Below are 17,489 nucleotides of genomic sequence, written 5' to 3' on the forward strand. Positions count from 1 at the left end.
CTCAAAGATTAGAACTATGCCCTTTCTATATTCTGGCTAATAACAGGCCTGTCAGACTTTGAATATTAGATACCAATCAGATGCTAGACCTGCAGTTCATGTAATATGTAGAGTCAGTTATGGAGGTTTTGACTGTAATGTGTTTTCCAATAGTTAGATTATAAGAATTATAGAAATACAAATTTAGAAAACTGTTTAACTAGTTTGGGAAACATAAAATATATTAGTAAAGATGGCATTTTTTAAAATAGTGTTTTATAAGTGTGTGGTTTAGTGCATTTATACTTGTCAGTATACACATACAATTAAAAAGATAACAATTGTTTTTAACCTATTAATAGTAAGAGTTTTTTTTTTTTTTAACCAGCAGATGGAAATCTTCCCTTACCAGAGGGTCATTTGAATTTTCTTCCTTTTTTGATGCTGTTTACCAGCCATTAAATTTAGGTATATGGGAGTTTTAAAAACAATTGCTTTCTTAAATTAGTATTTTAAAGTTATAGTTTAAAAATATGAATAGATGTAAATAAAATATTTACAAGCATCAATGTCATGTTTCCCACAAATACAAAATACATTTTGACTTTTTGAATATCTTTTTTAGGCAGATATTATGCTGGTGTTAATTGAAAGCTAATTTATCAATCCCCAAGCAATGAAAACATAGGAAAGAGAAAGAAAAGGGAAATTTTTCTTAATTTTAAAATTATTAGTCTAATTTTGTTTATATTTTTAAAATTTTATTTTTTGTTTATCTGTGCAGTGAAAGTCAATATAAAAGTTTTAAATAAATGAATTTATTTATAAGATGAATGCCCTTTAGTGAATTTTATTTAGTATGAAATAATGTAGGTAGCAGGCTACACATTTTAAATAGCAAAATAAATTTGTTTGTATTTTGGAACATATGGAACCCTTTGTTTAGTGTGGAAAATGAAACTGAGAGAACCTGCTTCTATTCTCTATACAACTGCTTATTGTCATGTCATATGGAATACATCTTTTGTATCTCTCTGTGCCTCTGGCTTTTCTTCTGTGTATTGGGCTCAAGAGTTTAATTGACAGCCTTCATCCCTTTCAAGAACATTGAGGACAGATACCTTGAAGTCTTTGGAAGACAAAATGCCACCTTGTGTATTTTGTGATACTAACTTCCCTTGTAAGTATGTGCTATATATTGTACATAGTTGTGCAATGTGACAGTGTGAATTTTTATGAGAACAAAAGTTGTTTGCATGTTTTCATTATTAATGTTTTATAGCTTCTGAACTTAATACTCCCCTCTCTCTAGTGCAGTGGGAACTGTCCCTCTGAAAAATCTCATATTCTGTAGTGTTCCTGGGTGGGCTATGGGGAAGTGGAGGTTCTACTTTTGTGGCAGTCTTTTAGAGTTACGCAGAGAAGTTGATGTACAGGTTGGTTAGAAATGTACCTGGATCTGCGGTGTATAGAGGAAGACCTCTTCGGTTTACAATAGACAGAGCCCTCACTTTTGGGTTTTCTTCCACACTTTTATACCATCCTGCATTCTGACTCATGACTTAGAAAGTCAGAACTTTTTGTCTTTAACATAGAGAAGTAATGGTGAGGGGAAAGAATTTCACTTTAAGATTTGGGAGGTGGGAGTTATACCTTACGTGCTGCTGCTGCACTAATTCTCACCTTTTTACTTGTTCTAAACTGTTTTCCATCTCCAAAGAATAAGGATACTTTGTATGGGGAATATAAAAATAAAATTTATTAATTAAAAAAAAAAAGAGTGTTAGGGAGTGAAGAGGGCTGTTCTTGCGTCAAAGCTGGATTCCATACCTTTCTAAAATGGTGATTATGAGAAAATATGAAGCTATTTATAATGGTTAACATGAACACAGTTTAAAGTATAGCTCCTTGTGATTTTCATATTTATATTTGCATGTGGGGTTAATTTTCACTGCCCAAGAACTTTGTTGCATAATTTACAACATCATAGTGAATGTCTGTGGTTCAAAAGCCCTGGGTCCTTTAAAGAGTTTCTAAGTGCTGTTTTATTACATTTTCTGTGGTAAAAATTTTCTTGTAAAGTTTAAAGATAATTTTAAAGTTTGGTTAGCAATTGTCAAGTTTGTTTAATATATTCAGTCTTATTGTAGTAGAGGTTTTTCTCAAGTTTCTAAGATTGTTTTATGTTTTTGTGACATCTTTTGTCATTCTTTTCCAGAGAATTCGGTCAACAGTGGATGAAAAAGAACAAAAACAACTTCTTATGGATTTGGATGTAGTAATGCGGAGTAGTGATTGCCCATACATTGTTCAGTTTTATGGTGCACTCTTCAGAGAGGTAGGAATAAAATATTGTGGTTTTAGCTGACAGATGATTTTATATATATATATATAAGAAATTTGCTCCTTAACTAAGAGTAAAGAGTAGCAGAAATTAATGTATATATAGTAGCAGAAATATATATATATATATGGTTGTCATTTGTGAATCCCATATTTCTGTGTTCATTTAAAATATTTCTGTTATTGGGGCCTCCCTGGTGGCACAGAGGTTAAAGACAGCGCTAACAAGCTATCTCCAACCACTGCAGCACAAGTTCGATCCCTGGCCAGCCAGGAATCAACCCACATGGTGCAGTAGACCTCTCCTGCCTCACTAGCTGTTCCCCTCAGCAGTGTATTTCAGTAGATCCAGTGTTTCAGTCGAGACAGTGTTCTGCTTCCCACTCTGTCTCTGGTGAATCCTCTCACCCACCCCACCCCCACCCCCCGCATCTCTGGCTTACACCCCAGTTCTTGTATGCATAAATAAATAAATATTTTTTTAAAAATGAGGTATTTCTGTTCTTTAAGACCCTAATAATCTAGGTGAATTCTAAATATCAATCCTTTTGGCATAGGTTTAGATTTTATCTCTTTTGAGTTTGAGTTCCTTCTCTGTCCCCTCTCCCCTTTTGAAAAACATTTCTGTCATCAAATGTATCAGCACTAATTGTAATCATTTATTCATCCCCACCCATAATCCTCAATAAAACCTGCCAGACATGGAAATTAACAAATGGAAATCAAAATTCTTTTATCTATTACTGTTACCCAGATTTTGGTGGAGAAACTAGGACTTTAATTTCGTATTCTCGTGATCATATTCCTTCTTTTGTACTCTGATTATTTTTTGTCCTTACATGGGTTGTTTTTTCTGCTCCCAACTGTCAATCCATATACTCTTTCTAGTCATCTAACTGCCTAAAGCAGGAAAGTGGGTGGGGTCGGGGGTAAAGCTGGAGCTGTCAATGAATCAACTACTTTATGGTATCTTCATGGTATCCATCAAACACTTGTGATATTTAGTTAGGTGATTAGAACCTGAACTGAATTCTTAAGTATTTTAAATGCTATTTAAGTTCTATTCTCATTTTGAAAATGTTAGGGTGAGCTAGTAGGGCTTTTAAGAACTGGTAAGAAAGAAATCCCTCCCACCACTCTCGTCTTTTTGAGACTGGATTACAAAGAGTATTGATAAAGTCTTAGAGTTTTTGCTGCAGTTATTGACTTAAAAAACATGATAGTTATTGACTTAAAACATGGTTGAATTTAACTTTAAATAGAAATACATGAAATACTGTTAATCCTCCACCCAATCCTGAACTTTTGTATTTTTGAGCTCTTAATCGGTACTGCTAATTTCTGCTTCATGAAAAAGCTAATTTCTTTGTTGAATCCATAATTATTAATTCTCGACTCATGTTGTTTCTTTTTACTCTTAACTTGTACCATTAACAGTTTGAGTAATTATTTTTAATGACCAGATATATTGAATTTGTTAACTTCACCGTTTCACATCAGTATTGCATTGTATCAGTACACATTTATGACATCATGTATGTGACTGTATCTTGCACCTAAGAATTACATAATGTTCTGTTTGTCTTCGTGTTGCCCAAGAATTTTGCCATCTCCTTCCTTTTTCTCCAAGCCATGGACATACTCTTCATAATCACTGAAGCCTCTGGCCATAACCACTTTACTCTTCTCATGCAGAGCAATAATTGTTTAGGGATTGAACTTGATTTTGTCTAACTAGATTCTCCTGTCATGTTTTCCAAGGTGGTCACTCTCTATCTTAATCCTCTTTCAACTCCACAGTGCTGTACTGTACCAATTTACTTGTCTTGTTTTTGTTTTATTTAGACATTCATTTAAGCAACATTTAAATGTATAGCCCCAGGCTTTATATTGTTGGGAATCTGATTTTATGCTCAGAAGCTAGAGTGACATACATGTTTGAAAAGGTATTAGAACCAAAACAGAAAGCTTGGAATAGTAACTGAACAATATCCTTATGGTTTCTTATCATAAATAGTGGAGTAAAATTTAATTTTATGTCTTAGGAAGCTTGACAGAGTTGAGATAAGTAGCTAAAAACTCTACCATCTAGTGAATGTTTTGTAGTTTTCATATATATTATCTTTATAGTAGCCTCAGAGACCTTGGTGGTATTATCCTTAATTCCAGAAAGGTGACTAAAATTTAGAGTACTAATTTGACTAAAATCACACAGCTAATAAGTGGCATAGATGGGACACCAAAGATAAATATCTTGCTTTTCTATTATACCCTAAATGGTCCAAAGATGAAGATTTTTTTTTTTTTTTGCTTCATTAAGATACCATCAACTTTTAAAATATTTTGATTTTTGAGTATGATAAAGTGAAGACTTAGGGACTTCATATAGTTACAGTGTGTCATAGAGACTGAGTTTGGAGTTTCCGCCCCAAATCTTCTGATGGGAGAAATAATTGATACTTTCTGGGTAATAAAAGGTGAAGTTTTAGAAAAGCAGAAGATTCACCTTTAAAGAATGAGTAGTCAATGTGTGTTTCCTCAAGTTACAATGGCTGAAAAATTGATGATAAGGATTCAGAGAAATGTTTTTCTTTTGCGGTTGATCACTTAAACAAAGAAGGATTTTTTTTGTGGGGAGGGAGCAATGTGGCTTTAGTTCCAATAATAGACATAGAGTTGGGTTTTGAAAGGAAAGACTGTAAATTAATGTAAGGGCAAGAGTTTTCACATTACCATTGCTAGAAGAGAGACAAATGCTTTTAATTCCTGTGCCTGTGAGGAACCCTCCAGAGTATTTCATTTCACATAATTTATGTGACCACAGACTTCAGCTCCTGGTCTGGTTCAATCAGCCATCAATGAAGGAGTTTGTGAGATGTTATTTTTCTTATTCTTGCATCTACCATGTAGCAATTAATCTCACCATTGGGTAATACTGAGCATCTGAAAGTTTCATAAATTTCTCCAGAGCAGGGAGTAAAGAATATTTAACACCCAAGTGGGTAATGTGATTGTTGCCATTGTCTCCAACCGCATGTAGTTCTTTCTAGGCTAGAAGTAAACTCGAATAAAAATCCAAGTGCAACTTGGATTTGATTTGGGTATTAGGACATGTAATTACACAGATTTCTAAATTTATTTTCAGACTTTGTAGAGAGGCAAAAAATATATAGCTTGACACTTGTGAATAATTAAATAACCTTTAGTCAGTAGCTGACAATAAGGCCTGCACCTACCATTTATCTTATATATTGAAACCTAGAGTCACTTAAATGTCTTTTAATCAGTAAATTTTCAGAATTTAATAGCAAGAAATACTTATTTCAAACATCTTTTGAAGTTGGAGAAATTCTGCTATCATAAATACTGTTCTGAATAACTTGTGACTATAGAACTTTATCAGATTGTCTAGAAGGCAGTGATATTATAATAGCTGAATTTAGTTATATTCTCCCTTTCTGTTCCTACTTCTCCTTTCCCCTCCCTTCCCCTCCCTTTGTTAGCTTTAAATATAGCCTAATGAAGAAAAATGGACATACGATAAACTGCATATGTAAAAAGTCATAATTTGATAGGCTTGAACAGATATGTAAACCTGTAGAATTATCACCATATTCAAGTCATGAACATATTGATGACTCATATAAATGTAGATCTGTAATACATAGATTTGGCTTATTTTGCTTGAGTGCTTTGTAGCAATCTAATGATGACTAAATATGTGTTTTTTAATGTTCCTTTAGTAATCTAATGTAGTTTGTTTCTAATTGTTTGCTGTTATAAACAATGAAGTGATCATCCTTTTGTATCTCTCCTTGGCAGTCTAGATTAAAGATATTACAGAGGATATACTTAGAAATGTAATTGCTAGGTGAAATGATGTGGATATCTTCAGATTTAGTGGATGCTGTTGTATTTCTCTCTGTAGTGGTTATACTAACTTGCTTGCCCTCCAGTAGGATTTTGGTGTCTGGAATTGTATTCAGATGCCACTCATAGAGACTGTTAGTGGCTTACTTAGTTTATAGTTTCCAATATTAAGGTAGGCTCAAGATCCCAGGGGGTTCAGCTGTCATGTCCATATGAAGGAAGAGAAGAGGAAAGGACTCAGGGGCTTTCTGGAATCAGCAACTTTAACATCTCATAGGTTGCTCTTCTCCACATGGAAGACTAGGAAATGTAGTTTTAGCTGTGACACCTTGTATATAAAACAGGGGGAGTGTTTTTTTGGCAGGCTGTAAGCATTCATTTCACAGATCTCATTTTTCCTGGCTTGTACTAACATTTGTTTCATATTTGGCCATCAGATGGATTTGAAGTAGTTTCTTACTTTTAAAATTGCATTCCCCTTATTGTAGCAAGGTAGAGAAATTTTCACTTGTGTGTTGAGGTTTTCCTTTCCATTTCCCTTTATCATTTTTCGGTTAAGTTTTATCTTTTTCTAGTTAATTTAACATAGCATTTTATTATTTATGCTGCTAATCCTTTGTTTATATCCAAATAGATGTTTTTGTCTTATTCTTGAACTTTAATATAGTATCCTTTATCATACAGAAATATACATTATAATTAATAGCTCTTATCCATTGTGACTGTATGTTTTCAACAGGAAATTTTTTCTTATCCTGAAGTCTTTAAGAACTCTGATTTAAAGTTTTAAACTTTTGCTTTAAATTAACCCTTTGGGCGTTTTTGTATTTTGTATTTGTGAATGATTTGAGGTTTAATTTAACTTTTTTCTATATGGCTGTCCTCTGATAGTATTCATTGAATAGTCCATTCTTTTGACCGTTTCTTGCTTTGCTACATCATCATACATTAAATTTCCACATGTGCCTGTACTTGTGAATCTGTTCCATTGGTGTATTTACTTTTCCCCATAAATTAGTACCACCATCTTCTATTGAAATGGCTTTATAAAAAGTCTTTGTCTAGTAGGACAGTCCCCTTTCTTTAATTTTGTCCTGACTACTCTTGGCTCCCTTTTCCTGTATTTTAGGATCAGTTTGTCCAACTGCATGATGATTTTAATTAGAATTTAATTGAATTCTTAGGTTAATTTTGGGAAATTTAACATCTTTATGATGCTGAGTCTTTACATTTGTAAACCTGGTTTGCCTCCGTATTTGGAGAGCTTGTTAGGTAACCCTTTTGTAACCTTTTATACAAGCTTTCATAAAAGTTGTGTCTCTTGTTAGATATATTCCTGGGTACTCCGTAGTTTTTATTTCTTTTGTGAGTCGTGACTTTTCAAACATTTAACTCTCTAAGTGGTTATTGTTGGCAATGTAAGGGTATGGATCCTGTCTCTAGGAACCCTTATCTTAGTAGCTCAATTTTTCTTTATCCTCCGCCTTTTCAACAAACTCATATTCAGTAATTTCTACTTTTGTATTTCAGTCATGTGGTTATCCCATCTTTTGCTTGAACATGAAAGTAAAGTTTCTGTCACTGCTTTTTGAGCAAACTCAGACCATTTTTTTTTTTTTCTTTAATGGACCTCATTGTAGTTATCAATTCTCCTTTATAGTTAAAGCACTGCTAGAAGAAATTAGAAGTTGACATTAGCTATATGCCTTAGGGGCTATAAGGATTCACCTTTCTGGAGCTACCAGCTAATTTGTGCCACACCTTCACATTCTCAGTTCTCAGTTTACTTCTTACCTTTGTTAACTTACTCCCATGACTTTCTTTTTCTGTTTGCCTTTCTTCTCATTTTCTAAACTATAGTCTTTGCTACCTGCCATGCACTTTATTTTGTGCTGTATGTATGTTAACTCATTTCATCTTTATCATAGTCCATGAGGATAGTGGGGCAATCCCATGTGATAGATGAGGAATTAAAGATCCCTAAGTTTATATAAGTAGAAAGAAGAGCCTGAATGATAAATCAGACCTTTTAGACTTATCATCATTGATCATTCCACTTTCCTATAGTACTGAAGATAAGTTCCTTCCTTATTATTTTTCTGATTAGATGAATTAAAATTGTTATCTTTTTTTTCTCTATTGAAATATTATCGTAAAACTATTGAGATGGTGTCTTTAGATTGAAATAAATTCAAGTGACGTTTTGGGTGTGAATAGTGTTTGTTATGCAATCTTGTGAGACTCATTTTCCTAGAGAACTCAAAATTGTTTCAGTTAATTTCAGTCATCATACCCTCTTTTCACTCCCTTAAGATATTTCATAGTCCTTGTTCATATGCGAACATATTAGCTGTCATGCTATCAGCTAATATTTTGTGTTTTCTCACATTTACCTTTCATGAGCTACTGTTTTCAAGGTAATTTTAGATTATCCCTTTAATAATGTATCATTCCCTCTCATGGGATCATTCAGTGGTTTTGAGTTTTTGTTTTTGCTTTTTCCTTTTGTAACTTATGTGCAATTTAAGTTAGATGACTATTAGCGAGTATAAACACTTTCTTTTTTTATTGTCAAATTACTGTCAAACTGCTTTAAAACAGTCTATAATGCTGTGAACAGTTTTGAATGATTCAATTTAATTAGAACCAGCATTTATTCATTTAAGGAATGTTCATTGAGCCCCTATCCTATATGTTGTAGGGAAGATACAGTGTATGTCCTGCTAGGAAAGATAGGTGATAAACATAATAAATGAGTACATGATATTTTATATTAGAAGATGGTATACAGAATAGAGTATGGTCTGGGAGTGGTCAGAGCTGGATGGCCTGCCAGTGTTTTAAATAAGTTGGTGGTTAGGGATTACATTTTAAATCATGACATTAAAATCTAATTTAGCCACTGAAACAAGGAGACATTTGAACAAGTCATTAGGTGTTAGGTTTGCTTTATGTATTTTTTTTCTAATTTTTACTAATTTAAGAAGTTTATATAACTAGCTGTCATCTATTTTCTTTGTTAGGGAAAATGAAACAATTTCCCACATATTTTCTATTTTTATGTTCAATTGTGGCAGAATTTGAAATTTTTATAAAAGCACAACAGTTTTCTATATCAGACTGTCCCTGTCCTTAACAGTTAGGAAGGGGGAATATTGGTCAAAATAGTTTATATTTTAAAATGAGGAAACTGTCCTGCCTAAGACTTTAATAAAAGTACCAAAAATTACCACTAGTTGGAGATTTAAAGACAGAATGGAAAAAAAAAGGGGCGGGGGGAATAAGATTGCTTCTTCTCTAAATGAAGGGTGTTACTTAATATTAAGTGCTAAAAAGATAATGGATATTATCTGTTACTTTTTAGGGTGACTGTTGGATCTGTATGGAACTCATGTCTACCTCGTTTGATAAGTTTTACAAATATGTATATAGTGTATTAGATGATGTTATTCCAGAAGAAATTTTAGGAAAAATCACTTTAGCAGTAAGTACCTGCTTTTCAAAATTTTCGTTCCATATATTGTTATATAAAAATCCTGCTGGGGTTTTAAATGTACATAACTGAATGTCCTTCACAGATTGTTGTTGACTTTCTTGGGAAATCATCTGTAATAAGAAAAGAAAATCAGTTCTGTGGGGTAATTGTCATATCACAATAATTATTTTTAAAATAGGGTCTAGATAAATAGTGACAATGTTCTTGTCATTAAATTACAATAAGCCATAAGAAACTGTGCTGCAAATAAAGCTAGAAAAGGCAATTTTCTGTTCTTTTTATCCTCTGTTTGCTTTAACTATTTTTTTTTTATCACAGTTGTCTCTAAATTAATCAGAATCACAGCAGTCTCCTTAATTGAAACTCTTAGACAAAGTATGTTCCTTTGATTTAAGATTTGGTCTGTCTAGTCTAAACTATTTTAATTTTTGAATAGCAGTTTCAGCTTCACTATTAATTTGGACAATTCACTTTTACCATAGTCCCCAAAAGGAAAAGAGGTACTCTTTTGCATGTGTGTTTGTAATTTTGAGGGTGAATTTATCATTTTCTTTCTTGCTCTGAATCTTTAATTATATGACAAAGCTTGTTCACAATTTTTTTTCCAGAAAGCTTTCTTTTTGATAGAGTAAAATTAATAAGATATTTAGAAAGTCCCCAAGAATCTCAGTTAATGATATGACCTGGGTTAGTTAATGTATAAACCAAATGTTATAGGAAATTATAAGATGGGTATTCTGATTGCATGTAATTTCCTATCTCTTTCCTGCATCCTTTACCTCCAAGGTAGTCTACCTGTTAAATTGTCAGTTTATCCTAGTAAGTCACTAAAGATTAATGCTAAAATTATATACAGTCTATGAACTACATCTTAGTTATAGGTGATATATGTGTGTATATAACTGGAATTTAAAGAATCAGATTAAACTTATTCTTAGGATTCATAGGTCTCATATTAGTCTTTTAAGATACTTAGCTAAATTAATGCTCAAGTTTTAATGTCTTATGAGCTAATTAATTTGCTATGAAGATCATACAGTTATAAGTGATAAGTGACTTAAGCCCAGGCAGCTGATCCCAGAGTCCAGCTCTTAACCACTGTACCACAGTCTGACCATGAAATTGGAAAATAGATAAAATTGTTTTATCATTTATAACAACATGTACAATACACAAATAAATCATTTGTTGCATATTTGCCTGTATTTTCAAACTTGGCAATCACCTTTTATATTAAGTATCGCATTTAAAATTGCTCCCTATTAGTCGCTACATGCAAAAGAATGAAGCTTGACCACTACCTCACACCATACACAAAAATCAACTCAAAATGGATTAAAGAACTAGACATAAGACTTGAAACCATAAAATACATAGAAGGAAATATAGGCGAAACACTACGTGATATGCACATCAAAGACATCTTTACAGACACATCACCCAAAGCAGTGATAGTGAAGGCAAAGATCAACAGCTGGGACTACATCAAATTAAAGAGCTTCTGCACAGCACAAGAGACAATAACAAAAACAAAGAGAAACCCCACCGACTGGGAGAACATTTTTGCACATAACACTAATGATAAAGGACTGATCACAAAAATCTGCAAAGAGCTGATGAGACTCAACAACAACAAAGAAAATAATCCTGTCAAAAAATGGTCAGAAGAGGGCCTCCCCGGTGGCACAGCGGTTGAGTGCTGGGTTGTGAAGCTGCTCGCAGCCTTTGCAGCGCCGGTTCGATCCCCGGCTGCTCCCCGGCCACCGGATGAGGGTCCCACATGGCGCGCAGACCTCTCCTGCTGCCTGCTGCTCCCCTCAGCAGTGTACTTCGGTCCTTCTGCCTACTCTGCTCCCCGCTCTGGCTCTGGTGAATTCTCTCACCCTCCTGTGCTTCTGACTGTACCCAGTGCTTGTATAAATAAATAAATAAATCGTTAAAAAAAATGGTCAGAAGAGCTAAAAAGAAACTTCTCTGAAGAGGAAATGCAAATGGCCAACAGGCATATGAAAAAATGTTCAACATCACTTGCAAATCACAACTACCATGGGATACCATCTTACACCAGTGAGATGGCACATATTATAAAAACTAGCAACAACAAATGTTGGCGAGGATGTGGAGAAAAAGGAACTCTCCTGCACTGCTGGTGGGAGTGCAAACTGGTCCAACCACTATGGAGAGCTGTGTGGAGATTTCTGGACCTACTAAACATAGAGCTTCCATGTGATCCAGTAATTCCACTCCTAGGTATTTACCCAAAGGATACAGAAACATCAATTCCAAAGAGCACCTGCACCCCTATGTTTACAGCAGCACTGTTTACAATAGCTAAGCTTTGGAAACAGCCCAAATGCCCAAAAATAGATGACTGGATCAAGAAGACGTGGTACATATACACCATGGAATATTACTCAGCATTCAAAAAAGATAAACACATGCAATTTGCAGCAACATGGATGGCACTGGAAGGGATCATGCTCAGCGAAATAAGCCAGAAAGAAAAAGAAAAATACCAGATGGTCTCACTCATAGCAGAAATGTAGAAAACTTAAATAAGGGACCAGGAAAATGAATAACTATAAGAAAGTGAAAATCAAAATCAACAAAAAACTATGAACCAGAGACACTCTATGGGGGGTGAGGGGTGGGGAGGGGAGGGATTGGGGTCAAAATAAGGGGGTTGCAATTGTATGGGGAATATAAAAATAAAATTTATTAAAAAAAGAATATTTCTGTATTAATCCAATATTATACTTAGATATCAGAGAATAAATATACATACAAAAAAAATAAAATTGCTCCCTATTAAGTTCTTCCTGCTAATTAGTAATCCAGTGAACACACAAACATAACTCTCAGAAACATTACAAGTTGGTGTGTTCTGCATTTGTTACACCCAGTACCTTGATGGCAGAGATTGCACTATTCTGTTGCAAATGATGGCCTGCAACAAATGATTGACCTGTGGTTCAATTCTCTTTTAGTTTGAGGTAATAGAAGTTTACTGTTCCCTCCATTCCTGAAGAAACTTCCGATTTTCTCATCATCAACAGTGATCACACCACAGGATAAATTGCTATAATGGCTGAGCAGAGACATTCCGGCTCTGCAAATATTACTTGGAAGGCCCAGCCCCCAATGTGGGTGAATAATTTTGAGAAACTGAGAATTTTGAAAAATGTGCTAAATTAAGAGTTGATGATGGAATCAGCCCATTGGGATTTCTTAGACCAAATGTTCTTATTCTTGAAAAGTTTGGAGGATAAGAAACTTTTAAATGACTTATTAAACAAATTATGGCACCATATTTTTTAAGCTGTCAGGAAACATCATGTAAAGGCAACTAAGTTTTCAAATCTAAAATCTTCATTCAACATCTTCAGTTAAAGGAAAAACTGGGCAGTATATTGAAACATTAAGGTTAAAAGCACACAGTGACTATATGGGCTTTTACTTATGATAAACTGTTGTTCTGTTTGATTAAAAAGAAACTGTTATCCCATCTCTGCTGTTTTTTTCTCCCTAGACTGTGAAAGCACTAAACCACTTAAAAGAAAACTTGAAAATTATTCACAGAGGTGGGTATGAATTATTTTTTATAGATTAAAAATTAATTTTTCCTTAATAGACTAAACCTACTGAAAATTATAGTCACTGTATAGCCTTCCTGAAATATTTGCATTATTAGCAAAGTTAGTAAATGTACCCTAAAAGTTTTGTTATTTGGGATTCTATATATTTCAGTCTAATTTATTAGTATGTTGCACTTAGAAGTCAAGATGGATTTTGCTGCAAGTTCTCACTGCTCTTAGTTGAAAAGTAATTTATCATTTATCTGATAGGTAATTGAGGTTTTTTTTTAAGATTTATTTTATTTATACAAAAGCTGGGGTACAGGCCAGAGGTGCAGGAGGGTGAGAGGATTCACCAGAGACAGAGTGGGGAGCAGAACAGGGAGACGGACCAAAAGCACTGCTGAGGGGAGCAGTGGGCAAGACAGGAGAGGTCTGCCTCGCCATGTGGGAGTACCCCTGGCTGGCCGGGAATCGAACCGGCGCTGCAGAGGCTGTGGACAGCTTCACAGCGCTGCGCTCAGTCCGCTGTGCCACTGGATAGGCCCAGTAATTGAGGTTTCTTGTGTATCTACAAATAAGATGTGAAGTTGGTTCTGTGGACATTCAAAGAAGAATGTGATGGGTAGCATCCCTGAGCATTTTATTTATTTATTTATTTTTTCTTCTTTACAATTTCTGCAATTTGTGAGACATCTTTTAATTGCTAATGTACATTGAAATTCGTCTCAGGCATGCTTTATTTATGAAAACATTGATCTTGGCCAAAATAGACATGGATTCAAACATTTGATGTAGCTCTCTTGGAAAGCAGTAATACCGCAGGAATCCTGAATTTAATTCAGCAACAACAAATGGATTAAATAATTGCTCTGTTTAACACCATGCCAGACACAGGATAGTGAAGTGGTGGCTTTGAAGAAGCACAGCACCCTCACTAAATTTGTGACAGACAAACACATGACAGTGTGTGATTCAGTCTGGGCAATAAATAGGGCCATGTAAAAGAGAAGTAAAAAATCTTGAATTTTAAGAAGCAGCTTCTAGAGAAATTAGCAAAATAGCATTTAAGTACTTAAACCAGTCCCTGGCAAGGAGCCTAAGACTAAATTAGAAGCTTAGGGGAGTCAGGATGCATTTTTTGGATTCATGAATAAAGCCACTCAGAGGGGGGTGGATACCTCTTGGAGGTTCCACTTAAAGGATGAAGTGGTTAGGGATGGATATTTGAGAACAGTCATTGTATCAATGGGGATAGAGATCTTTTCTGGATTTTTTTGTAGGTCACCTTCTGATTTATTTTGAAATTTTTAATTCATTGAGCCATGATAGTGTATGGGATTCAGGTAGGGCTAGACAACCAGTGAGCAAAGAGGGAGGATTCACCAGACAGCCGATTAGCATACACTAGTAGTGAGTTGATTGTCAGGAAAGGAAAACATGGTAACCCAGAAGACAATTTGGCGAAACTGGAAAATTGGTTTTCTCAGCTTGCAGGAAAGTGTACACACTCTGGGAGTAGTAAAAATGAATCTAATTTCTCAAGGACTGATCTAAGAAAAGGTAAGTTGGGAGAAACTTGATGAAACCAAGTTCATAAAAATCTCTCAAGGAGAAGTAATTAACGATTAAGGGAATGAATTTTGAATGCAAACCATCTTCAGGTATTTTATTCAGATGTTTTAATTTCCACAATCCTGTGAATAGGAGACTTACTGTTTCATTTTGTAGATGAAACAATTGTGATTGCTAAGGGGATGTCCAGTAGCTTGCCCAGAACTGTTGTGAGTCACAGAGCCAGAATATGAACCTTTGCTTTTAGATGCACGATATTGGATAGTCTTCCAAACTTAGATAAGTCTCTACTTTAACTAAATTGTGGGTTTATACTTTGCATTTAGTTGTACAGTTTATGACACATTGTATAATAGGTTAATATGCTCATACGGATAAAATTCATTCTTCATATTTTGACTAAGTAATGAATGTGAAATAGTAAATGTTTATAAGTCTCTTGATGGAAACAAAATATTTTAGAATGCCTAAATTTAGTGTGAAGCATTTTTGATATTTAATTTTTTAAATATTGCCATTCAGAAAATTGCTTTCTCATAACAATAGAGAAAAGCAGAGTTTTCATAATGTATAATATAAAGATGTTAAAGAGAAAAGTCACCCTCTATGTACATTTTATGCATTATTAAGGTGTTGCTGGTAAAATGACTTTTACTATTGTTACATTTATATACATGTAAAATATACATAGTTATATATCTCCACATGTATATATTACATTTACACAACTCTATATAAAAATATATAAAAAGTATAAACTCATTTTTAAAACATGAATAATGATTGTATGTATAAATGGTGCTGTTTTTTCTTGTGCATTTTATATATCTGAATTTTAAGGACTTGTCCATTTTTATTGTCTAAGGTTTTTTTTACATTTTTGCTTTAAGTACTTTAACACATAGATTATTTCATTACTTGATGTGGAATGACATCTACCTTTTGCAGATATCAAACCTTCCAATATTCTTCTGGACAGAAGTGGAAATATTAAACTCTGTGACTTTGGCATCAGTGGACAGCTTGTTGACTCCATTGCCAAGACAAGAGATGCTGGGTGTAGGCCATACATGGCAGTAAGTGTAAAAGCCAAGCCTTCTTGCTTGGCTGTCATTGCACAAAGAGCCTATGCCCTTTGGTGCTGTTCTTCTAAGGAATCTTCCAGTGATCATGCAGTTTCACCATACTAGAATGTTTTTCTCTTCCCTAAAGACCAAGCTCAAGTTCTAGCTGCTCCATGAAACTTTGTGAAATTGTCCCAGTGAATTTCTGTCTTCATTGTCTTACTCTCCTTTTCTTATATGGCATTTATCATTTGTGGTCTTTTTGATTTTTTATTTTTTTCCAACTCTACTAATCTTAGTCTAGATGTTTAATTTGCAGGTTTCTGTGTGTTTCTAGCACTCCATGTTATCTTGACTGGTAGATGATGTTGTAGTAGGTTGATAATGTGTGATAAGCTATTAAACAATGTTATTTCCAGTTTAAGGAGAATCGGAAGGCTTGTGTTCTTAACAAAACTCGATATGTCTTAGAGTGTGAAACTATGTTTTGAATTTTTTTTTTCCCTCTTCAGAGGTGGATGCGCCTGCTGACAAATATCAAGGGAGTGACCTTAGTTAGGTATTTCCTAACCTGAAGCCTCTTCCCCCTTAAGGAGGCTTCCCTACCCTGCCCTCACATATGGTTCTCATCTCACCTCAGTGTATTTGCACATACTGTTCCTACAGTCTGGATTTTGATCTATATCTGGTTGGAAATTTAGCATCTCTATTTTAAGTAATTTCCCAACGGTTGGTGTCTTCCTTAATGTGGCCATGACTCTTGGCAGACCAGCATTCTGTTCTAAATGGTGATAAGTAAGGGTTTGGTCATACATTCTGTTAGAAGTTTCTGTTTCAATATGGACTCTTTTAAGCTATAAAATTTTCTTGGAGTTGAATAAAAATTTTCCTTTTATTTGATACTTTATTTCTTAAGTTATATATTCTCAAGTCAGTACTAAAAGAAACAGAAAAGTAAGAAAAACCCTAGCAATGTAGCATAGCATTTTTATCTTCTTTATAAATGGGCAGGCATAGTGCTACGTAGATTTCACACTTATTTCAAAAACAAATTTATTTTCTGCATTATTTAAAAGTAAATTTTCTATCTTATTTTCTTTTTCTATTTCTCTGTCAATTTACACATAGTGTGATGAATAGTATTACATATGTTCTTTGTACATGTTCATTTGTCTATTAAATTCTAGTCATTGTGATTGAAAAACATTGGATTTAAAAACTTTCAGTTATGACAATATTTTAGAACATTGCGGTTTTCAATATCCTGTTTTTGTTTTGTTATACCTTTTCCTGTCACCATTTTTACAAATGAAAATGTAAGAGGGTGTGTGTTGTGTGTGTGTGTGTGTGTGTGTGTGTGTGTGTAGATGTGGGTGTGTGGTTTGTGTCTGTTGTAATAGAAAAAAAAAAAAACTTTTATTTAAATTTTGGCTTTGTGAATGTTGACTTGCCAAGCAGATTCTTGGGAAATAGAGACAAATGGAACAAGTTTTCAAAAATAAGAAGTTAAAAAAAAATAAGCATGAAGCATCTGGAAAATTGTATAACTACACACTTATTAATGACTTCCTAAGAATTAACTGTGAA

At 34.1% G+C, this 17,489-nt stretch overlaps 1 protein-coding gene across 4 annotated transcripts in view; it reads left to right on the plus strand.

Annotated features, from left to right (window-relative positions):
- MAP2K4 (mitogen-activated protein kinase kinase 4) overlaps positions 1 to 16,910 on the plus strand; it is a 75,761-nt gene extending 58,851 nt beyond the window's left edge. For 2 of the 4 annotated variants that reach the window (XM_037494656.2, XM_037494658.2), the window contains 4 exons: positions 2,198 to 2,317; positions 9,557 to 9,676; positions 13,218 to 13,269; positions 15,787 to 16,910. In XM_037494656.2, coding sequence (XP_037350553.1) covers positions 2,198 to 2,317; positions 9,557 to 9,676; positions 13,218 to 13,269; positions 15,787 to 16,028 — 534 coding nt within the window. In that variant the 3' untranslated portion in view covers positions 16,029 to 16,910. The remainder of the gene's footprint in view (positions 1 to 2,197; positions 2,318 to 9,556; positions 9,677 to 13,217; positions 13,270 to 15,786) is intronic. The other 2 variants (XM_054689585.1, XM_037494657.2) reach the window with 2 other exon arrangements.
- Positions 16,911 to 17,489: the final 579 nt, after the last annotated feature.

Source organism: Talpa occidentalis, unplaced genomic scaffold (assembly GCF_014898055.3).
Source record: "Talpa occidentalis isolate TD23 unplaced genomic scaffold, MPIMG_talOcc4v2.1 talOcc4.7, whole genome shotgun sequence".
NCBI classification, from domain to species: domain Eukaryota; kingdom Metazoa; phylum Chordata; class Mammalia; order Eulipotyphla; family Talpidae; genus Talpa; species Talpa occidentalis.